The sequence below is a fragment of the Heloderma suspectum genome, chromosome 2 (genome assembly GCF_057233095.1).
Source record: "Heloderma suspectum isolate Gila_16-S chromosome 2, 16-S_ref, whole genome shotgun sequence".
Classification (NCBI taxonomy): domain Eukaryota; kingdom Metazoa; phylum Chordata; class Lepidosauria; order Squamata; family Helodermatidae; genus Heloderma; species Heloderma suspectum.
The window spans coordinates 336,255,999-336,279,371 of record NC_139459.1 but is presented as its reverse complement, the minus strand read 5'-3'; the positions used below and the strand labels follow the sequence as shown (position 1 = coordinate 336,279,371).

The following is a 23,373-nucleotide window of genomic DNA, read 5'->3' as shown; positions in this document are numbered from 1 at the left end:
TTGCTTGTGGATTTCCCATGGGCAGCTGGCTGGTCAGTGTGTGAACAGAATGCTGGACTAGATGGACCCTTGGTCTGAACCAGTATGGCTCTTTATGTTCTTATATTTGATTTATATCCTGCTCTATCCCATGGTGAAGAGAAGCTTGCATCTATTTTTTAATGTTAACAGTTCTGTTCCCCAGGTGGGTCATGATCTAAGGAAAACTTAGGGGGATACGAGTCCAAAAAACAACATTTTGAACGTTAAAAAAATGAAAGCATAGCACATCATACATAAGTAGTCCAAAAAGCTATTGAAAGGACAGTGCTTTTTGCAGGGAGTCACCTGTTAAATGTCAATTTATTAAAGAAGTGTTGCAAAGTGGGCTGGATGGGCATCACAGGTCAGTCTCAGATGTGGTGATGTTTCTTCTAAAGAGTATCACAACAGAGAGGTGAATGACTTTGGCAGCAGAGTTCTGCATAGCGCTGGAGGACCGACAAGGGAAGAATGACACAGTCTCACGCGAGAGGGCGGTATAGCTCTTGAAGGCGATATATAAATATCTACATTATTCATCATCATACCAAAAAATGTTGCAGTAGTCAAGGCGGAAGATACATTCCGAGCGTGAACCAGAGTTTTTGATAAAGGAAGAAGCGGGAAGACTTGTCCCAATCTTGTACAATGTACATGGAGAACTAACATCAGCTGCGGAGCAGAGAAGAGGCAAGGAAACGGCAGTAGGGCTCCCGAGCAAGGCTGCAATCGCATACACACGTACCAAGGAGTGAGGCCCGTTGAACACAGCGGGACATGTCTCCGAGTCAACGTGCCCAGGACTGCGGCGCTCGCAAGGCTACCCATCCAATGCGCATTTCCTTGGGGGCTGAGTCAGCCCCCTTGAACACAGGGGGATTTGCTCCGAGCAAAGGCGCGCGGGCCGAGACCAGGCTGCTCAACTCATTGTATCATCCCGCCTCGACGGCAAGGAAGCACCTGGCCAAGCGCAGGGCCCCCAGCGCCGACCCGCTTCCCCAGTTCACAGCCGCCACGGCAACGCAGCGACAAGCGCGCTCCCGGCGAGCCCGATTGCAACTGCGGCGGCGTGGCGCTCGAAGTGACGTCACAAAGGCCCACGTGGGAGGGGACAGAAACACGCCGCCTCCCGGGAAACCGGGCTCCAGCCTACTAGCGGCCGGCTCCGAGCGGCTCTGATCCCAGGTCCTTTTCTCGCCTGGCCTATCGCGTGGCTGAATACCCCATCGCGGGTAGCCCATTGGGCGGCTGACCTCCACTGGTGCTGCCATTGGACAAAAAAGGGGGGAGGCTCTCTAATTGGCTGGTGCGCTTGCCGGAAGTGCTTTCCGGGGTGTTTCCTTCGGCGTCTGGGCGAAAGACGGTGCGGGTAACCACGTGGAGCGGAGTGGTGTTGTAAGGCGGGTGTGAGGAGGTCGTGCGCCGTGCTTTCGTGTGAGGGCGGCGGGCTGGGCTCCCTCAGGCATGTTCTGGGCTCGTGAGGGGAGAGAAAGTCACTTAGGGCGCAATCCTACGCGTGTTTAGACGGAGAAAAGGCCTACAGCTCCCAGCATTCCCCAGCCAGCCATGGCTGGCTGGGGAATGCTGGGAGCTGTAGGCCTTTTCTCCGTCTAAACACGCGTAGGATTGCGCCCTTAGAGTGTAAGCCCATGCATATGTCCTCCCGTATGTGCCTGCTGGGAGCCCGAGGTCATCTTCAGGGGCCCTTAATTGGTTTTTATGTTGTACTTGGTGGTTTTAGTTTTTGGTGAACCGCCCAGAGAGCTTCGGCTATTAAGCGGTATAGAAATGAAATAAATGTCTACTCTGAAGTAAGTCCAACTGAGTGCAATGGGACTTGCTCCTGGGTAAGTCAGTATAGGAATGCAGCCTTAAATCTCCTGAGCAGAATGGTTTGGTTGCTGTCCCCATCCCTTATCTGGTTCAAACCTCCTACAAGCTTTTGGACCTGGTGGGTATTTTGCATCTTAGGGTGCTATGCTACGCATGTTTAGACAGAAAAAAGTCTTACAACTCCCAGCATTCCCCAGCCAGCCATGGTGGCTGGGGAATGCTGGAAGTTGTAGGACTTTTTTCTGTCTGAACATGCATAGCATTGCACCCTTAATCTTGAACGTATCTAAAAGTCAGACCTTGGACCTTACTAAACTTTGGCCTTCACCCTGAAATTGTGCCCTTGGTTTAGGCTGCTTAGGGGAAAAGCTCTGTAGAAATAGAAAATTGATTATTATGAATTGTTGATTAAAGGTGGAGCACACAGCCCTCTGTATTATATTTATTAGGAATGGTGGTCTATGTCCTTGTCTGATTATGCTTTAATGTCATAATAATAATACTTAACACTAGTGTAGAGCAGCCTCCCCCAACCTGGTGCCCTCCAGAAGTTTTGGACTACAACTCCCAGTATCCCTGACCAACAGCCAGGTGTCCAAAACATCTGGAGGGCACCAGGTTGGGTAAAGCTAGAGCTTTCAAGTCTTCCAAGTACTTCACATGCATTATTCTAGTTGCAATTCTTTCAAGCATAATAAAGTAAGTCAATATTTTATTTGTTACATTTATATTCCACCTCTTCTTTCAAGGTGGTGTACATGATCCTCCTCCTCCTCTCCATTTTATCCTTCCAAGAACCCTGTGAGGTAGGTTAGGCTGAGAGTCAGTGACTGGCCCAAATTCACTGAGCTTCATGGTGACTAGAACCTGTTTACGTGGACTTCCAAAAGGCTTTTGACAAAGTCCCTCACCCAAAACTCTTACGCAAACTTGGAAGTCATGGAATCAGAGGAGAGGTTCTCATATGGATTGGTAACTGGTTAAAGAACAGAAAGCAGAGAGTAGGAGTAAATGTTGTATTCTTCCAATGGAGGGATGTAAATAGTGGGGTCCCACCGGGATCTGTATTGGGACTAATGCTTTTCAATTTGTTCATACATGACTGGAATTAGGAGCAAGCAGTGAAGTGGCCAATTTTGCCAATGCGACCAAATTATTTAGAGCGGTTAAAATACAAAGTGGTTGCAAAGAGCTCCGAAAGGATCTCTCCAAAGTAGAAAGAATGAGTATCAAAATGGTAAATGCAGTTTAATGTAAGCAAGTGTAAAGTGATGTATACTGGGGCAAAAAATCCCAACTTCACATATAAGCTGATAGGATCTAACCTAGTGGTGACTGACCAAGAAAGAGATCTTGGAATTGTGGTGAACAGCTCGATGAAAATGTTGATTCAGTGTGTGGCTGCTGTGAAAAAAGGCAAATTCCATATTAGCCATTATTAAGAAAGGAATAAAAATGCTGATATGCTGCCCTTATTCAAATCTATTGTGTGACCCCATTTCAAGTACTATGTACAGTTTTGGTCACTGCACCTAAAAAGGGATATTGTAAAGTTGGAAAAAGTGCAGGAAAGGGCAGTTAAAATGATCAAGGGGGTGGAGCACCTCCCCTATGAGGAAAGGTTGCGACATCTGAGACTGTGTAGCTTAGAGAAAAGGTGAGTGAGGGGCGACTTGATAGAGGTTTAAAAAATTATACATGATGTGGAGAAACATGATGTGGTTAGGGAGTCATTTTTCTCCCTTATAATACTAGAACTCCCATGAAACTGATTGGTGGGACATTCAGGACAGATACAAGGAAGTACTTCTTCATACAGCGCATAGTTAAACTGGAATTCGCTACCACAAGATGTAGTGATGGTCACCAATTTGGATGGCTTGAAAAGGGAATTGGACAAATTCATGGAGGAAAAGGCTATCAGTGGCTACTAGCCTTGATGGCTATATGCTGCTTCCAGTATCAGAGCCAGTATGCCGATGTATACCAGTTGCTGAGCAACATGGGCAGGAGGGTGCTATAGTGCTCAGATCCTGCTTGTGGGTTTCCCCCAGGCAGCTGGTTGGCCGCTGTGTGAACAGAATGCTGGACTAGATGGACCTTTGGTCTGATCCAGCATAGCTCTTACATTCTTCTTCCTGAGTCTGAGTCCAACACTCTAACCACTACACCACATTGGTATCTCCCCTATTACAGATGAGACTGAGGAATCCTTCTCATCTGTATCTGATTCTGCGTAATTGGCCCACCTGTTCACACATGCTTGTGTTAGTCATTTGTGGACTGAAAACAAAAGATAAATTTTTGCAAAGCTTAGCAGTGTAGGGAACTCCCTTATACCTCATCAGACTATTTGTCTGTCATTCCCAGTATTGTCTACTCTGATCAGCAGCAGGTCTTCAGGGTCTCAGGCATGAGTTTCTTGCATCCTCTGCTACCTGATCCTTTGAACTGAAGATGCCAGTGATGGATCCTGCCAGAGAGTTGTGGTCCCCCTCTAGCCCCTAAAGCTTGCTTGGTCTCTCACAGATTATTCTTATTCGGCACAGGCAACCTGCCATGTGGCCATTTGCAAGTCTGCAGTATAGTGCTCAGAAGCTTATGCTTTCCAAGGGAGATCCAATTTATGCTTTGAGAAGTATTACTCCCTTTGCCAGTAACTTGAAGGGTGGAAAATCTAATATTAAACATCATAGCTACACTCTCTTGCATGCATTTTTGAAAGCTCGACATTTGATCACATTTGGAATTGGTGATTTTGAGTATAGGACTTTGTGATATGTCAAGATAGGCTGTTTTCCATTTTAGATGTCAGCTTACTAAAATGACTGAATTTAGTGATGAAAATAAGGGTTTCAAGCCTGCTTCCTATGAAAGAATAGTTTTCAAGAATGCTTCTGAATACTACTATCTGAAGATCCATTTGTAAGTTCAAGTTCAAACTTTTTGTACTTCTCCATCTCTGAAGGATTTTGTGCAGCATACTGTTTTTATGACAGGTGGGGTTTACTAATAGGACTTACTACTAAAATAAATTTTAGGGAGTTCCAAGAAGCTGACATTAGCCTCAATGCTGTCGAGTTCAAACAACTTATCATCTCTGCTCTGAAACGGCTGCATGGAGAGGTATGTTGTTGACTGTGGATGACCATTTGGTAATCTTGAAATGATAAACCCTTGAATTCTTTTCAGTTTCTGATTTACTTCTATGCTCAAGGAGAGTGGGATAATTTAAAGAGCCCCTTATTTAACTGGATCCCCTGCATTGGGGAAAGATTGCTTCTGCAGAACTGCAGCTCACTGTGCTCTTAGCCACGGCTGTTTAAATCCAGGAGAGAAGGAATATTAAGCTGCCACTGCTATACACCTTAGCTGGGCTATTCCAGTTGCTCCTCTCAGCTTTAACAGGCTGGGATATTGCAGTGGTGGTAGAGGGGGGTGAGGTAGGAAGTGAAGAAAATGCAAATATGTATTCAGAAAGACTTAATTGGCCCATCCCCTTTCTCCATCTGCTCACCCTTCTCCATTTATATTCTACTTGTTTGGGCTTGCAGTGAAATGTGTTGAAAAATGCAGTTCCTTCCCGACTAAGCTTAATCTAAATATCAGGCTCATAAGAGCTCTTTCCATACTGACATATTACCTTTATGAGGGGGAATACAATTGAACTTGCCAGGAGAATTTTATTTATGTTTGTATTAGATTATTTAAAGTGCTTCTTAATAACAATGGCACATTTCATTTTAGGTTGGTGCCGCTCTGCCTGTTGATGTGTTGACATATGAGGAAAAAACCTTGTCCGCAATACTTAGGGTACCTAATACGTAAGAAACTTTGAATATGTGTTCTTGGCAAGCACTATTGGATAAAAGCAAGATGCTCTAATAATTAGAATGACAGGCATTCTCTTTGTATTTAAACAAGCTGTCACAAGCTTGGCTGAAATGTAGCATTGTTTCCACTTGAGTGTCACCTAATGGTGCTATAGATATGTGCCTTTTCTCTTGGAGATTATTGCTCTGCTGGTCTTGCAGCGTCAGGGGCAGGAAAATATTTCAGTTTCAAAAATGCCAGCATCAAATACTTGGACCAGGCCTTCGCTATGCTAACAATAAATAAAAGCCAAGTTACTAGGCAAGAGTCAGACTTCTGTCAACCAGTTGCCTGGGATTTTTTGAATCCTGTACAAGGTGGTCTCTAACAGACTGAAAGAGATGTTTGAAATAGAGATGGTTGCATTAGGGCAGTATTTGGTCTGCAGCCTCAGAGAAACAGAATACTGAATTTGTTCTGGCCCACCACCATGAAATGCATTTTGGACAATTCCAACAACTCAGGCCTGTAGATCTTATCTCTTAGTGAATCTTAATATTTACCTGTAATTTATCTGTTATGTAATGCTGTTTCCTGTTTTACTTGAGAACTTTATCATTTTCATTAATGTAACTAATGCTGTCATTGTACAGTGGCCTGGTGAAGTTGTGGAGTGCTCTTACACTGCTTGGTTCCTACCAGAACAGAAAGTGTTCTTTTAGGGTCATACAGGTAAGAGTTAAGAAACTATGCAATCAGCCTAGTGTAGATTGCAAGACTATCTAGTTATGCAATATTACGTATGTCTACTCCGAAGTCCCCTTTAACTTAATAGGACTTACTCCAAAGTAAATGGGTATAGGATGGCAGCCTAAAGATGTGTATATGATACCTGCTCACTCCAGAGTTTGTTCTGTATTTATTTGTGGTGCATGCATAGCAAATTTTATTTAGAACATTTATTTTGTCAATTTCTTGGAAAAATCAAATACGGATTACAATGAATAGCACAAATAAGGAATTTCTCATATAGGTTGATGTTTTGATTGCTTTTTCATAGTGAAATGATTAAAATTCATTTTAAATTCTATACGTGCTTTCATTTTCCTCCGTTAATAGTTCCACGTAACTAAAATTTGGCGTTCTGGATGTGGCAATTATGTTATGTGGAGCAGGGTTTAATGCTGATTAATTAGCATTCTGCTTTACACTGTTTGGTTAATTGCAGTTGTCTAACACTACAACTGGTTGACCAAGCTCAAGGCCAGTCTAATCCCATTCTTTAATAGATTTGGTTGTTGCCCTGGGACTTTCAGGTGGTAGAAGTCTTTGTACCATAGTGTGCTCATGTTGGTTAAGAGTGGCTGGGTTCACACAACGTGACAACCCACAATCAGCCTTGGCTATCGATTGAGTGTGGGTTGTTGTTTTGTGAGAACCAGGTCATATAGTCTTACGTTTGGGGTTGTTTAGAAAAATAGGACCTTTTGAGTGTTCTGTGTTCATCTTTCAGGATGCAACCTTGTATGTTTTTAATCTGCGTTTTTATCATATTGCAATCGTACGTTTTAATGTTAGCCAAATTTGGATGCCTAGTGTGGAAAAGTGAGGTAAAAATTTAAATAACAAATAAATAAAGCTTCTCAAACTAGCTTAAGAGTCCGGTCACTGGAAGTGCTCCATTCTCTACGTGCTACTTTGCTGATGGGTCATCTTGTCATATTTTGTGAAAACAATTTCCACCCTCTTTGGCCTTGGACTTCTTCTGAATACAAATGATGATGCAGTCTATCACTAGCAACTAATTTCATTTGAAACTTGCTGTTGGTTACATCATCACTGTGTAGAGAAGAGGGAGCTCTTTCTCTCCTCCTCAGTGAAATGTCTCAGTTCATCCACTTATCCTTTACCTTCACCTCCAAAGCTTACATTTATTAAATTTCATCTCCAAGGAAATGAGCCATTCTGTTCGCACAGATGCTTGAAATGTTGCTTTATGCAGAAGGCATTGATTTGGCTACTAATAACTTTCCTGTTCTTATTTTAAAATACTTTTTTTCTTTCTCCCTAGACCTCTCCATTTCTTCTTGCATTAGCTGGGAACAGCAGAGAGCTAGTGCTAGATTAAATACACCAAAAAGACAACTGACTAGGGCTTGTGAAAAGCCACAGCAGTCCAAGATGCTGATGGCATTGTCCAGATGCAGAGTTGTTTGTGCAATACTCCAGAAAACATTTCCAGCAAAGCCAAACGTTATCATTCCATTCTTCATTCAGTCCTGTGTTCAGCCTTTACACATACAAGTTGGAGACAAGGCTGAACTAACTAAGGCATTTACACAGAAGGATGTTTTTACCTTTTCTGAGTTAACAGGGGACACAAACCCATTACATCTAGATGAAGAATATGCAAAGAGGACAAGATTTGGAAGAACAGTTGTACATGGTGTTTTGATCAACGGACTTATATCGGCCGTTCTGGGTACTAAAATGCCTGGCCATGGCTGTGTTTTTCTTTCTCAGGAAATTAATTTTCCAGCCCCTTTATATGTAGGAGAAGAGATCGTGGCTTCAGCAGAAGTGAAGAAATTAAAGAGATGTCTCGCTTATATTTCAGTATCATGTACAGTTTTAGAAAGTGGCAAGACTGTTATGGAGGGTACTGTTAAAGTCATGGTGCCAGAAGATCAAAATTCCCAAACCTGAGCCTATGGTGCATTGTATTCTGTAACAGAGGTCATGAATAGTGTGCATGGGCATATATTTAATGATTTTTAAGGACAATGCTTATCTATATCTGTAATTATTGTACGTGGTCTTACTCCATTTCATAAAATTTCTGAAACCCCAAATCAATTAGTTATCCAAATGTATTGGTAATTTGGAATAATCCTAACAGTTTAATCTTAACATTTTGGCATTGGTCTCTGATTAAAAACCTATACTGCAACAAAACACTTTTATCAGGCCAGGAGCTGTTGGCAAGATAAAATACAAGCCTCAAAAAGATTGCTGTTCTGATATAAATGAGAAGAGAATGTAAAGTGCTTTGAAGGTGCTTAGCTGCGGTGGCTTAGTGGTTAAGACGCTGAACTGCAGACCGGAAGGTCAGCAGGACAGCAGTTCGAGACCCGAGTGCCGTGTGACGGAGTGAGCTCCCGTCTTCAGTCCCAGCTTCTGCCAACCTAGCAGTTCGAAAGCAAGAGATTGCAAGTAGATAAATAGGTACCACTGCGGCGGGAAAGGTAACAGCGTTCCGTGCACCTCGGTGTTCAGTCATGCCGGCCACATTACCACGGAAGCGTCTTCGGACAGCGCTGGCTCTTCGGCTTAGAAATGGAGATGAGCACCACACCCTAGAGTTGGACACGACTGGTTGGGGACACCTTTTTAACCTGAGTTTATGCACTGGCCAGATACTTTGATAACATTGAAGAGCAGTCATATTGGGTCCTGCTAACTCTGCATAATGGTCCTGCTAACTCTGCACTCTCAACAGTGTAGCCAGCCAGATGTCTCTGGGAGATAGATTGGTGAGATCCATCCCTTGATGTTAATCACTAACAGCTGGTAACTAGGAATGTGCTGTGGATAGACACAACTTCTTTGTGTACATCAAGTTCTTCCTTCCCCTTAAGCAGTTTATTCTAATGATTGTCACACTATCCTGGAGTACAGTAGATTATGCAGTATGTGAACTCATAGTTAACCATATTTTAAAACTGACTAGGTCATTCTCCAGTATTAACAGAGCATTAGTCAGTCAGTACATACCTCTTCCTCTTCAATATGCGCACATCTCAGCACATCTCACGTTCTTATAAGCTCTCTTGTGCCTTATGTGGGGGTGGGGGTTTTTACTTTGAATTTCCTGATGCTTTGCATAGGAGTAAAGTACTCAGTCCAAGCCTGTACAGCAGCCATCCCCAACCTAGCAGCCTCCTGATGTGTTGGGACTACAACTATTATACTTGTGGCCACACTGACTGTGGATTATAGGAATTGTAGTCCAAACACTTCTGAAGGGTGCCAGGTTAGGGAGGCTGCCGTACACTCTTCTTGATTTTCTAGCAAGGGCTGTTTCTCCAAAACCACCATTAAGGGCTTCTTAGATGGCCCAAAATAAACACAAGTGATGGGGAAAGATAGCTTTGAGACCTGGGATCACCCTATTTGTGCAGGTCAAGCTACAGAGTTCCCCTCCCCTTTGCTAACTTCAGCATGGAGCCCCTTTCAACAAATCATGTGAGCAAACAGTCTAGAAATGTTAAGGAAAGCTGACTCCTAGAGGGACGCCGCTTGTGCTGGCGTTTTCATGGCAGACTGTAGCGGGGTGGTTTGCCATTGCCTTCCCCAGTCGTGACTACCTTTCCGCCAGCAAGCTGGGTACTTATTTTACCAACCTCGGAAGGATGGAAGGCTGAGTCGACCTGAGCCGGCTACCTGGGACCCAGCTTCCGCTGGGGTCGAACTCAGGTCGTGGGGAGAGTTTTGGTTGCAATACTGCTTCCTACCACTCTGCGCCACAGGTTCATCTTGTTGTTCAGTCATGTCTGACTCTTTGTGACCCCATGGACCATAGCATGCCAGGCCTTCCTGTCCTGCGCTCTCTCCCGGAGTGTGCTCAAGTCCATATTCATTGCATCCGTGATGCTATCTAGCCATCTCATTCTCTGCCATCCCCTTCTCCTTTTGCCTTCAGTCTTTCCCAGCATCAGGGTCTTTTCCAGGGAGTTTTCTCTTCGCATTAGGTGGCCAAAATATTTGAGCTTCAGCTTCAGTATCTGTCCTTCCAATGAGCACTCAGGGTTGATTTCCTTTAGGATTGACTGATTTGACCTCCTTGCAGTCCAGGGGACTCATAAGAGTCTTCTCCAGCACCACAGTTCGAAAGCATCAATTCTTCGGCGCTCAGCCTTCCTTATAGTCCAGCTCTCACAGCCATACATTACTACTGGGAAAACCATAGCTTTGATTAGATGGACCTTTGTCAGCAAGGTGATGTCTCTGCTTCTTACTATGCTGTCTAGGTTTGCCATAGCTTTCCTCCCCAGGAGCAAGCGTCTTTTAATTTCATGGCTACAGTCACCGTCTGCGGTGATCTTGGAGCCCAAGAAAGTAAAATCTGTCACTGCTTCCATTTCTTCCCCTTCTATATGCCAGGAAGTGATGGGGCCAGATGCCATGATCCTCGTTTTTGTAATGTTGAGTTTCAAACCAGCTTTTGCACTCTCCTCTTTCACCCTCAACAAGAGGCTCTTGAGATCCTCTTCGCTTTCTGCCATTAGGGTGGTACCATCTGAGTATCTGAGGTTGTTGATAATTCTTTGGTTCATCTAGCCCAGTACTGTTGACACTGACTGGCAGCAACAGCTCTCCAGGGTTTCAGGCAGGAGTTTTTCTAGCTGTACTTAGAGATGCTGCTGGGGATTGAACCTGGGAACTACATGCAGAGAGTGGGTTCTACCACTAAGCCACAGCTTGGTCCAAAATTTCCAATCCTACCTTTTTTTTCTTTTTAAAACCTAAACCTATCCTGGTAATGAGATCAGACTTTTATGCCTTCCAGTCCCTGGACCCATAAGAGCTAGCTGGACATACACCAGAGCTGCTTGTCAACAGCCTGTTCGCAATTGAAATGCTAATGCTTGTTAATTCCAGAAAGAATTTCTAATTTACACTTCCCCTGAGTAGTGTAATTAGTTCCTTCCAAAGTATTTATAGGTACTTAAAATTGAAATTATATCCATTAATTAAGCAGGATGGCCAGGGGGCCTTGTTTCCTGGTTGACAGATTTTGGCTTGACTCATAAAGATAGGACATATTGAAAAAATAAGTTCTAGAATCATATGCTTGCGCAGAAAGTTGTTATGGTAAGAAACAATTTTCTTTCCTTGACACCACTCCATTCAGCACAATTATTCTATCTGAAATTCTCTACTTTGAAAAGTTGTGGAACTAAAATTGATAATGGTGATCTTAAATTCACTTGTTAATTTTTGAGGTGGGCTGTGGTAACTCTGTGGTTAAAACATGAGCTACCCAAAGTGACTGAAACATCTGCATTACTAGTTAATTTGGTCTTTATGTCATCTTAGATTTAAATGACGATAATGCATAGCAACTGTTCTAACTTGACAAGAAATATGTTCTACATAGAGACCCGGTTTGCATGACGTGACAGGCCAACCATGGCTTAATTTAGCTGTGGGGGCTGTTGTATTGTGTGGAGTGCCTGTGGGCATCCCTATTAAGGGTTATTTGAGAGTTGTCTCCCACTCAAACAAGTCACAATGCCAGGTTCACAGAAGATGGCAAGCTACAAGTATGTCACTGCTGCTTGCATATTCAAAAAGGTGGCCAGCATGCTCCACTGAGCCCTGTGGGGAAATTAACCCACGGCTTGTTATGTGCGAACAGCTTCATAGAGGTGGTCCAATAAAAGGTATTGCCTCTCCTTTAGCTGGGAGATTCAGGAGAGATAAAGGAAGTACTTCTTCACACAGCGCATAGTTAAACAATGGAATTTGCTACCACAACATGTAGTGAACGTCACCAATTTGGATGGCTTTAAAGGGGGGTTGGACAAATTCCTGGAGGAGAAGGCTATTAATGGCCACTAGTTGTGATGGCTGTGTGCTACCTCCAGTATCTGAGGCAGTATGCCTATGTACACCAGTTGCTGGGGAACATGGACGGGAGGGTGCTGTTGCACTTGTGTCCTGCTTGTGGGTTCCCAGTCAATAGCTGGTTGGCCACTGCGTGAACAATGCTGGACTAGATGGACCCTGGGTCTGATCCAGCACAGCTCTTCTTATGTTCTTAGTTTATTATCTAGGGCTAATCAAGTGTCCACGAAAGTTTATGCCAGAATAAATGTGTTAAGGTGCAATCCTATGCATGTTTAGAAGGAAAAAGGACTTACAATTCCCAGCATTCCCCAGCCAGGCTTTTTCTGTCTAAACATGCATAGGATTGTGCCCTTAGTCTTTAAGGTGTCACAAGACTCTTTGTTGTTTTAGTAGATCACTGTATTCCAATAAAAGTTACGTTTCATTGAATTGTGGATCCTCTGACTTTTCGGAACATTTTAAAGATTCATGTCAAATTGTGTGACAATCTTAATAAGTACATTTTAAAGTTACCGTACTTGTGGCATGGGACTCCTTACATCCTGTTTACTTCTGAATAACCTCTTTGATTTCTGTGTTTAAAGAAGAGTGAATGAAAGCGAGAGAAGGAAAAGAACATGTGGTCTGTACTGACACAAGTGTGTTTCCCTTTCCCAAGCTGAAAAGAATGTGAAGCTTTGTAATGTGTTAGTCAGTTGATTCTCTTGTTCATCAGGAATGGTATTTATTGAGGTCTTCTGTAGTGGCTGCATGCTTAGAAGCAGCTTTGGTTAGTCAGAGATGCAGAGGGGAACAAAAAGTACAAGACAGTTTTTCCTTAATGTTCAAGGCAGATCTTTTGTGCTTTCTCCTCTTGAGAGATATGCAAAGTGTCCGCCTGTCAGCTGATGCAGCTCCCCTTGTGGTGAGATAAGCACAAATACCATTTCAGATACGTGGAGAAGTGCAAATGGTTAAGCCCACCATCCACCTCCAAAATCTGAAACCGTTGAGACCAGTGGTGGGAAACATAGTCCAGCAACATCTGAAGGGCCACACAACTCCCATCGGCACTAGCCAGCATAGCTGTGGTTGCAGTCCAATAACATCTGTAAGACTACGTATTCTGTATCCCTGGCTTACAGCCTTGCTTGTGAAGCTCTTTAGAGATCTTGTTAAAAAGCAGGAAAACATATCAGAAAATGGCAGCCCTGCTAACTGAGAGTACTTTGGAGATCCGGCAGATTTATTCCAAAGCAACGTCAAATTGTGTTTGTGGCTTGAGAAAGCAGCTGTCCCTCTTCCAGAAAGAAACTACATCAGTGGCGTGGTGGTTATTACTCCTGGTTTCCCTCACCGCCATCACAGTTGCCCTCCCCACTTTTTTTTTCTGATGACAGAAAAAGGAATTGCTTTCTGTATTCACTTCTAAATTCACTCCATCACTCCTGACTTCCAGCAAGTTCAGTGGCAGGGTCCTGGCAGATGCTGCTTAAGATGACCTTTGATTAATATAGAGAAGTACATCCGGGAGAAACAACCCCACTCCCAGCGAGAGCATTGTCTTAATGACTTCATTATCTGATGTTTGGGATGTTGGGAGTTCACTAGTGACTATACTATCTATAAGGGCTTTTAAGATTCCCTAGAGCACAGCCAGGCAGCACTGTTGTGATGGTACAAATGAGCAATAATTCAGACTGACTTGAGAGAGCTGCTTCTTACGGGGATTCCCATTTTTCTGCTGCATCTCTGTAGCAAATATCGCAAGATGTCAAGAGTAGACCTATGTCTCAAAGATGCCTTGCATACTGTGTGTCTTCAGTTCTTTCCGCATGTTTTGTATTTACTGCAGAGACACATGGAAAATGAAACTTGAACGTGTCTCTTCTGTAATGTGTGGAGCAGCTCTCAATAATATGAGTAAACGTGGTAAAGACTCTCACATATTAATAGAACTAACAGTAATGAAAGTACACCATCCAGGTCATGTGAAGTGATAAGCCCTATTCAGGTGTTATTAAACTGTACCGGTGGAGAGGGAATGGGGCTGTGTGTGCTACTCTCCCCGATGTCATTGTGCGTGCTGGCTCCATTTCCAACCTCCTCACATCGAATGGGAAGGCCTGCAGAGGTATTCTAAGTGCATTTGACTGAAGAAGCAGACGCAGCTTGGTGGGCCGACACCATCTAGTGCCCAGTGGTGGCTCCTCCCTCTCCCAACTACCTCTAGAACTCTGTCTCAGGAAACCTATTGCTCTGAGGGAATGGGAGAAGAAACAGATTAAGCTTGAACTCAAATGGAGAAGAGAAACTGTTTAAGAGAAGAAAGAAAAGAGGAACAGGTCAGCTCAGAAGGACAATAGATGCTGTGCAAACCTGAGTACAATTGAGTCCAGGAGAGAGCAGGTACAATATTCCCATTCATCTGGGCAAAAACGTTGCCATCATGCTTTCTCTGCCCCGCCCCATGTTCCCAATCCCTTTCTTTGTGGCTGGTGTCTTTAAATGTTAAGCCTGAGGGTAGGAACTGCCTAATTATTACTGGTTCTTGTAAGCTGTTCTGGGACCCTTTTGACTGAAGAGTGGGATGAGAACATAGGAAGCTGCCTCAGTCAGACTGTTCCTCCATCTGGTCTACTACTATCAACACTGACTGGCAGTGGCTCTCCACGGTTTCAGGCATAGGTTTCTCCAGCCCTATCTGGAGACACCAGGAATTGAACCTGGGGCTGCCTGCATGCAAAGCATGTGCTCTGTCACACTGAGCTATGGCTCCTCCCCATAAATAAATGCACTTCGAATCCTTCCAGTTCAAGGTGCAATCCTTTGCAAGTTTAGACAGAAAAAAGGCCTACAACTCCCAGCATGCCTCAGCCATGCTGGGAGTTGTAGGCATTTTTTCTGTCTAAACTTGCAAAGGATTGTGCCCTCAGCAAACTTGCTTAGACTCCCCTTCAGAACTTCCCACTCAACCTGGGAAGGGGTATGTGGGGAGTTGGCACATGAAGGGGCATTGGAGGTGGGGCTTGTGCACATGACCCCAACCTCCGTAGGTACAACTTAATAACATCTTAATTGGGCACAGTCCCACTATATTCTCTGCTGTTCAGGCCGCATCTGGAGTACTGTGTCCAGTTCTGGATGCCACATTTTAGAAGGCGGTTGACAGATGAGCATGACCAGAGCAGGGAGACTAAGATGGTGAGGGGCTGGAAACCGAGTCCTATTGGGAAAGGTTGAAAGCAATGGGTATATTTAGCCTGGCAGAGATATGACAGCTTCAAATATCTGAAGAGCTGTCATGCAGAAGATGGAGGCAGACTTGCTCTCTTTTGCTCCAGGGGGCAGAACAAGAACAAATGGATGGATATTGCAAGGAAGCAGGTTTTGGCAAAACAGTAGGAGAAACTTCCTAACTATATGATCTGTTCAACAGTTGGACAGACTGTCTTGTGAGATGGTGGGTTCTCCTTTGCTAGAACTATTAAGCAGAGGCTGGATGGCCATCTGTCAAGGATGCTGTAGCTATACCCTGCAGTACAGAGCCTGCATTAAGGGGGGGGTTGGACTAGATCAGGGGTTGGGAACTTGATGTGGGAGTCCAACTCCATCAGCTCCAGCCATCATGGTCAGTAGTCAGGGATGATGGTGGTTATAGTCCAACAACATCTGGCAAGCCACAGTTTCCCCATCCCTGGACTAGATGACATAGGAACATGGGAAGCTGCCTTATACCAAGTCAGACTATTGGTCTATCTAGACTGGTATTGTTGACGCTTGATTTGCACATAATGGCAAGCCACTGTGGGTGAATTTCCCCGTGGGGTTTGCCATTTTACATGTTTTGAAAATGCAAACATAGCCTGTTTTAGGGTTGTGGGTGGCTTCTTAGCCATCCCAACAACCCACCCTCACTGGGTTTGCACATAATGACAAGCTGCAGTGTGCCCCAGCCATGGCTTGAATTTTCAGAATGGCAGCTGGTGCTGCAATGAGAAGCCCTGCAGGGAAATTCACCCATGGTGGCTACTCGTTCTGTGTGAACAGCCCACTGGCAGCAGCTCTCCAGGGTTTAAAGCAGGAATTTTTCCAGCACTACCTGGAGATGCCGGGGATTGAACCTGGGACCTCCTGCATGCAAAGCACATGCTCTACCACTGCGCCATGGCCCATGACTTCTAAAGTCCCTTCCAACTCTAAAATGCTATGATTCTAAGAGGGTGCACGCCAGTAAAGCGATCAGCATGCAACACCTTAAATGGAAAAAGACCACATGAAGGCTTTATCATATCCAGTGAAGTCCATTTCCACCCTCACCTCATTGCAAACAGACACACGAGGAGTTATATTTTTGGCATAATTAGCAGAAATTGCGAGGCTGGCTAATGCAAGCAGAAACATCACATCTCCAGAATTTAGGTTGGTGGTTTTCAGACTGTATTCTGGCGAATCCTGCAGTTCCTTGGAAGCTTATGAGGGATCCTTCAGTTAAAAGACTGTTGGTGATGGGCAAACTTCCTTGCAAGATTGCGACTGAAGTTTAGTGGAGGGTCAAGTCAAATGGGAGTGGAAGAGCAGGTAATAAGAGACAGAGGTTCAGGAAAAGTATAGGAGATGAAGCAAGTGGCCAAACCTGGGACCTTCTGCATGTAAATCACATGCTCTCCCATTTAGCAACGGATTCTTTCCTAACACTACCTGGAAATGCCAGGGGCCAAACCTGGGACCTTCTGCATGTAAATCACATGCTCTCCCATTTAGCAACGGCCCTTCCATCTGTCCCCCAAGGCAGAGACCTAACAGAAGACACTAAAATGGGAGGGTGAAACTTCATTTGTGTTGCATCCATGGTCAGGCTTGTAGCAGCAGTATACTGGTTGGAACAGTGCATATATTCTCTTCCCCTAGCTCTAGATAGGCTTGGCAAATGTGATTGCCTGGCTGCCCATCTCACAGGGGAAGAATGCTAGGATTTAGGCTGGTTCACATGATCAGTCAGTCCATTGTTAACAAACCGTGGGTTGATTGTGAGCATGCGTGATCAAACATAATGGCTCCTACCTGCTTTCGCATTCTGAAACAACTTAGGATTTAGGGTTAAACAAAACAACCCAAAGTTCTAACCCATGGTTTGCTGTTGGGTTAAAACTCTGGGTTGTTTAACCCTAAACAACCCAGGGTGCCAGGTTCACACATCACAACAGAACAGGGCATTCCTGGGTTGTTTCAGGAAGCCAAAGCAGGTGAGTGGGCGGGAGGGAGCACGCCTGTTCGCTCCTGCATGACTATGCCAGTCCCTAGGTTGTTTAACCCAGGAATTGGTGTTATGTGTGAACCAGGTCTTACAGTAGCCCTGTTCAGTTGTTATAAAAAGTGGTGAAACTCACCACGCAAGCAGGAACGTCGAGTAGCTCTGCCCCAACTTAACAGCATATCTTAGCCTCACCTATATGTCTGCAGAAGAGATGCCTTTGTGCATAGGCTTCCATGCAATTCGGAACCCTGCATGAAGGCCTCCCCACTGCAGGCATTTGTGCTGTATGCATGGACACCTATGGACAAAGCTACGACATGAGGCGATGTCAGGGGTGGGGCTACTTGGCATCACTCTGTTCATGCTTGCATGATGAGTTTCACCACTTTTTATAAGGACTCAATAGGGCTACTGCAAACCCATACTTCAGGAATGGGGAATCTGTGGCTCTCCCAGCTGATGGGAATTGAAGTTCCTCACCCTTGCTATACGCATCTCCTAAGAAGTCAGTAAGCTGCACTGAGTTTATTGTGATTTACTCTCAGTCAGGTTAAGTATTAGGATTGCTGTTTAGGGGTTCATAGTAGTCATGTTAAGGATTAGATGAAAATAACAGTGGCGTTTCACTGGTGTGATCACTCCATTTCTTCATGTTTAAAGTGTGTAACAGTCTTTCCCAATCTGGTGCCCTCCTGATGTTTTGGACTACAACTCCCATCAGCTCCAGGGATTATGGCAATTGCAGTCCAAAACATCTGGAGGGCACCAGGTTGGGGAAGGCTTGTGTATAACAGTCCAGGCTTAAGTTTGCCAACTGCTGGCATGGTGTTAGTATTGCACATATTGCACTTTCACTTTCCTTTCCCCTAGTTTTTCACTTCAGCTTCATTTCTTCAGAGTTTCTTCATACCACTATTTCCAACTGCCCAGCTTTTCCAGCTTTCACTGGGAACATTGCCCAAGTTATTAACTGCTCCAGGAGCTTCTTCTCTGAAGTTCAGATTTAGCAATAGCAGTGAAAGGAAGTGGAGTTGGTAGTGGTGGTGTAATTTTGACATAACTTTTTAATTTGCTTTACAAAAAATACCACTTAGTTTTGAACTTGGTATGTAGGCTTGTACAGGCTGACATGCCCCTGACTTGAAAGAGCTTCATTTTTTTTAGAGGTAGTTAGAATTAATTGAAATCACATCACTAACAATACGTTAAATGCCAAAGTGTCAAAATATTTCATTAGGCCATATTTGGAAGCTTATTCTTTGTTCTCTTTTGCTTGTAAGCTCTAAGAAAAATGTAAGGCATTATCTTGTTTATGCTAATCAATTTAGACTGCAATTCTAAATTCCCTGGAGGAAAGGCTATCAATGGCTACTAGTCCTGATGACTATGTGCTATTTCCAGTACCAGAGGAAGCAGTGAGCCTATGTGCACCAGTTGCAAGAGCATGGGCAAGAGGGTGCTGTTGCACCCATGTCCTGCTTGTGGGTTCCTGGTCAACAGCTGGTTGGCCACTGTGTGAACAGAATGCTAGACTAGATGGACCTTGGTCTGATCCAGCATGGCTCTTCGTATATTCTTAAACCCACTGTTACATGTGGGCATCCCACTTCTGAGCTGTGAGAAGTTTCAGGGATTCTAGCACTTGCTCAGAGTTCGGTTGCCTTTGAAGGAGGTGACTGGAGAAAACTTAGTTTTTTCTATGATATAAGGTTTATTTACGACTGAGCAACAACAACAGGCTAAACATAAGGTGAGGGTCCGGACCATCACACTCCTACAGATTACTGTTTGCCATCAGATGTCTAGGGGAATCCATAATCCCATAGGATTTCCTGCAGAGTGCGTCCTTAGCTTTCTGCCTCCATTTCGGATCAGGTTCCAGGGCAGACTGACTTCCTATTATAGTATAGTAGCAACTATACACAGACCTCACTCACCCCCTCCTCTTGGCCTAGTTGGGCAAAAGGATGAGTTATCTCCCTCCCTCCTCCCTCCAATCACCTATTCTTTTTGGACCATTCTAGCTCCCATTAAAGCATATCAACAGAATGTTACTGGCTCAGTTGACTGTTGTCAGGCCTTTGAGTGGTGTTGCCTCAGGCATCCACTTACTGAAATCTTAGAATCAAGGGTTAGAGTTGGGAGGGATCCTGAATCTCTTTGTAATCTCTGCCTTTACTGGCAGGTAATTTAGACTGACATGAACCTGAGCACACTCCAGGAGAGAGCGGAGGACAGGAAGGCCTGGCGGACACGACTTAACGACTGAACAACAACAATTTAGACTGACCCCAAACCCACAACAATATTTACTAGGCCCTAGTAACCAGGGAGTAAGCCCCATTAATACAATAGGAATTACTTCTGAGTAAACTTACATAGGATTGCAGCGTTAACCAAGTGTTATTACATAGGATTGCAGTGTTATCCATACTCCGTGTGAACTACTTCTCCATAAATATACACAAGATTTGGCTGTAGGCTTCCCCATAGTAGATGCCAGGGTTCCAGCCCAGAGCAAGTTGAGTATGGGACGGAATGTTGTGCTATGGGACTCTGTTCCCTCTTCACATACTTAAAGCAGGCTTGGATTAGGAAAGGATCATCCACTAGGAGCCAGAACATGAAGAATGCCAGCTTCATTTATCTTTTGCATTTGTGTTGAACTGACTCCTAGGAGAAGTATACAATTGGGAGCCTGCCTTTGAACAAAAAATGATTTAATGAATCCACCCACACATTTTGAAAACGGTATGAGAGGTATAAAGTACATTTTAGAAACATTCCAACTTGCAGAAAAGAGTTAAGCTATGAAAAGGGGATAATAACAGATTTGACCATGTTATTTTGAAACGAGACCTCTAATTTACTAGTTAACATGGAATACGAGGGTGTGATCTTGTGTTCATGGCATGGGGTGTATTCTTAAGGTAAACTGTTTGTTTATTTAAATGTATATCGTGCCTTTCCACACAATGGTGCCCAGTACATATTAATATAGACATGGTCCCCTATAAACATCTTTTTAATATCCTGTCATAATCACAAATCCAATTTTCAACACATGCTTATAAGGGCATTCTTAAGACCACTTCACATGGGCCCGGCGTGGGTGTCGTGCGTGCGTGTGTATGTGCGTGCGTGAGAGAGAGAGATCACACACACCCCCCTCTCCCTGCTGAGGATAATACTTCATGCATCTGATGAAGTGACCTGTTGTACGCGAAAGCTTATGCCATAATAAATTTCCTAGTCTTTAAGGTACTCAAGACTTCTTTTTATGTGTATGTGTGTGTGTGTACATATATATATATACGCATACATACATACATATGACAGAAGTCCTCTACCACGCATAAACCACGCAGTCGTGGCGAGCGGAGTACGCGGAGGGGAGGGGCTGGCGGGCGGGGTGCTCGCCCGCCGCGCTCTTCCAGCCCTCCTTCCTCCCCTTCCTCCCCTTGTCCTGCACGCAGTCTCTCGCTCTAGCCTGCCTTCTCCCGGCGCAGCGGGTCAGGCCGGAGTCACGGAGCCGCCCCCCGTGGCCAAAAGGGGGCTGCTGAGGGGGGAGGGGGGGCGCAGGCCGGCGACCTATCGGGCGTTAAGACCCAGAGGAGGGCCGCCTGCCTGGCTGCTCCCGTGTTGACAGCAGCCGAAGCAGCCGCCTCAGCTCGGGGCTGGAGGGAGCCGCCGGGCGAGGCGCCGCGAGAGGCGCCGGGCTTCTCCTGCCCCCGCTCGCTCGGCATGGCCTTCCTGGAGAAGCCGGCGGCGGGGAAAGTGCTGCTGGACGACACGGTGCCGCTGACAGCGGGGATCGAGGCGAGCCAGAGTCTGCATTCGCACACGGTGCGTGAGCGGGGCAGCGGCGGGAGCCGCGCCGGCGGAGGGAGGGAGCGCGGGAGGAAGGAAGGGGGCACCGCGGCAGGCCGGGCCCGGCTGGGCTGCGGGCAGGGAATGGGGCGCTGCGCGGGAAGTGCCGAGCAGGGGCGGGGCGCTGGCCGTAGGGCGGCGGCGGCGGGGCTGGCTGGCGTGTTTTCCGGTGTGGGGGACCGCGAGGCGTGGGGGTCTCCGGGGGGGGCTTAAAATGCCCGGGGTGAGACTTGTCAGTCGGGGTGGCGTGGCAGGAGGTCCTCCTCCACCCCCCGCTACTGCGGGCTCCAGGGGTGGCGCGGCGTAGCCTCCCCCAGCCTGGTGCCCCCCAGATGCGTGGACTAGAGCTCCCATCACCCCGGCCAGCGTGGCCGTGAGTTATAGCCCGCTAGGCGCTGGCTGGGGAGCGAAGGGCGTCTGGACGGCCCCAGGGTAGGGAAGGCTGAATCCTGTGGGCTTGGGAGCTCTTGAGGTGGGCGAGGAGGGGAACGGTTGGAAAGTGGGGCTTGATTTTTTGCCGGCGGGTCAGCCCTGGTGTCTGCTTTTAATGCCAGGGATGAACCCAGCGTGGCGAGTAGTGCTCAAGAGTGTCAGACAAAGACTGGGGGCGGGGGGGGGGCTTGGGTCCAGCCCTTTGCTCAGCCTCGAAGCTCACTGGACGGCTTTGGGGGAGCCCCTATCTTTCAGCCCACCTTACCTCACAGGTTGTTGTCAACATAAAATGTGGGGTTGGCAGGCACGTACACTGGCTGCCATGCGTTCCTATGGAGGAATGGCATGGTAAAACGTTGCAAATAAACTCTAGAGCATCTGAAATTTGAATAGTTGGGACTGCCCCTGAGCAGGTACAGAGTGTATGTCTTTGACACTAGAGTAACAGAAAGTCCCCACACATCCTGGATTTGGGGGAAGGGTTTCCAGGCAAGAAGGGAGTCTTGTTTCCAAACGGAAGTGAGCCCTGGTTAGAAATAGAGCACTAGTGTGCGCTCCTATGTTCAGGTGTGGGAGTAGGATTGCAGGGAACCTCTTGGAGTAGGAAAGTGGAGTTAGTGGATCTGAGGGCGATGAGGTTAGTTAATGTTGGAGACTCAGCTGGAGACACTAGTCTGTAGTGTGACTGTTTGGGGCTGGGGAGGGGAGGGGGCAAAAGAGCTAAGAGAAACATCTGTGGTGTGAGGGGATCCTTGGGTTTGGGGATAAAAAAGCTTTCTGGTCAAACCAAAAAAGGTTCACCTAGTCCAGCATTATGCTAACAACAGCGGCCAGTCAAATGCTTCTGGGAAGCTCACAGCAGGACATGAAGGCAACGGCTCCCCCCACACCCCACTTTTTTGTTGTTGTTGTCCAGAGCAGCACCTGGTATTCAGAGGTATGTTGCCAAACATTACTGTTAATGGCTGCCTAAAAAATAAATTAATTAAAAATAAAACCCCAGCCAGCTTCATGTTCAGAAGCATTACTCACAGTCTAGAATGATGTGGCATGGCTTTTCCTGAAGACAGAATTGATCAGAGATCAGTGAACATATGAAGTACATATGCTGCGTTATGCTTAAACGGTGTGTAACTGTGTTATAGATGGATTTTACCATGATAAGAATTCATGGAAATGTATACTTTTTTTTGGCCTTAGGGCCTGATTCTTCTACTCAAGTTGGTCACTGGTAAAAGTGGCAGGCAGTAATTTAAAAAAGTTGCCTGGTTCAATGTTCTAGTGCTACAGTAGCACAGTTTTTGTTAAAATAAATGTAACTTGTTATCAAGAGTGATTTACTGTATGGGACAGGTTTGGTTTTAAACTGCTTTAATATTTTTGTATTGTTACTGCTGCTTGGTGACCTGTATTAAGCTGATTGCTTGCAAACAGGGAGGACTTGGTGGGAGCTAATGGCTGATGATATTTACTTGAATGGGCCCTTTTACATACAGGGTGGGTGAGACTAATGTGTGTGCCTAGTGTGAGAAAAG

The 23,373-nt window shown here is 45.5% G+C and overlaps 3 protein-coding genes across 28 annotated transcripts in view; all 3 read left to right on the top strand.

The window, feature by feature from the left end:
- The first annotated feature begins 1,099 nt into the window (after nt 1–1,099).
- RPP14 (ribonuclease P/MRP subunit p14) lies at nt 1,100–8,669 on the top strand. Of its 18 annotated transcripts, none has more exons than XM_084840549.1 (7): nt 1,345–1,384; nt 2,604–2,660; nt 4,663–4,779; nt 4,896–4,980; nt 5,602–5,678; nt 6,321–6,399; nt 7,739–8,669. In XM_084840549.1, the coding sequence occupies exons 3-7, from the start codon at nt 4,679–4,681 to the stop codon at nt 7,793–7,795; spliced, it is 399 nt and encodes a 132-aa protein (XP_084696675.1). In that variant the 5' UTR covers nt 1,345–1,384; nt 2,604–2,660; nt 4,663–4,678; the 3' UTR covers nt 7,796–8,669. The 18 variants fall into 18 exon arrangements, with proteins under 18 accessions (XP_084696680.1, XP_084696675.1, XP_084696684.1 ...); XM_084840558.1 differs by having other exon boundaries at nt 5,602–5,667; nt 7,739–8,574; XM_084840553.1 differs by having other exon boundaries at nt 1,362–1,390.
- On the top strand, nt 7,849–8,373 carry HTD2 (hydroxyacyl-thioester dehydratase type 2). Its single transcript, XM_084840543.1, has one exon. It carries the CDS (start codon nt 7,849–7,851, stop codon nt 8,371–8,373), a length of 525 nt encoding a protein of 174 aa, XP_084696669.1.
- Nucleotides 8,670–21,209: 12,540 nt separating the features above from the next.
- PXK (PX domain containing serine/threonine kinase like) overlaps nt 21,210–23,373 on the top strand; it is a 77,118-nt gene continuing 74,954 nt past the window's right edge. For all 9 annotated transcript variants that reach the window (XM_084840539.1, XM_084840538.1, XM_084840536.1 and 6 more), the window contains exon 1: nt 21,210–21,382. In XM_084840539.1, coding sequence (XP_084696665.1) covers nt 21,281–21,382 — 102 coding nt within the window. In that variant the 5' untranslated portion in view covers nt 21,210–21,280. The remainder of the gene's footprint in view (nt 21,383–23,373) is intronic.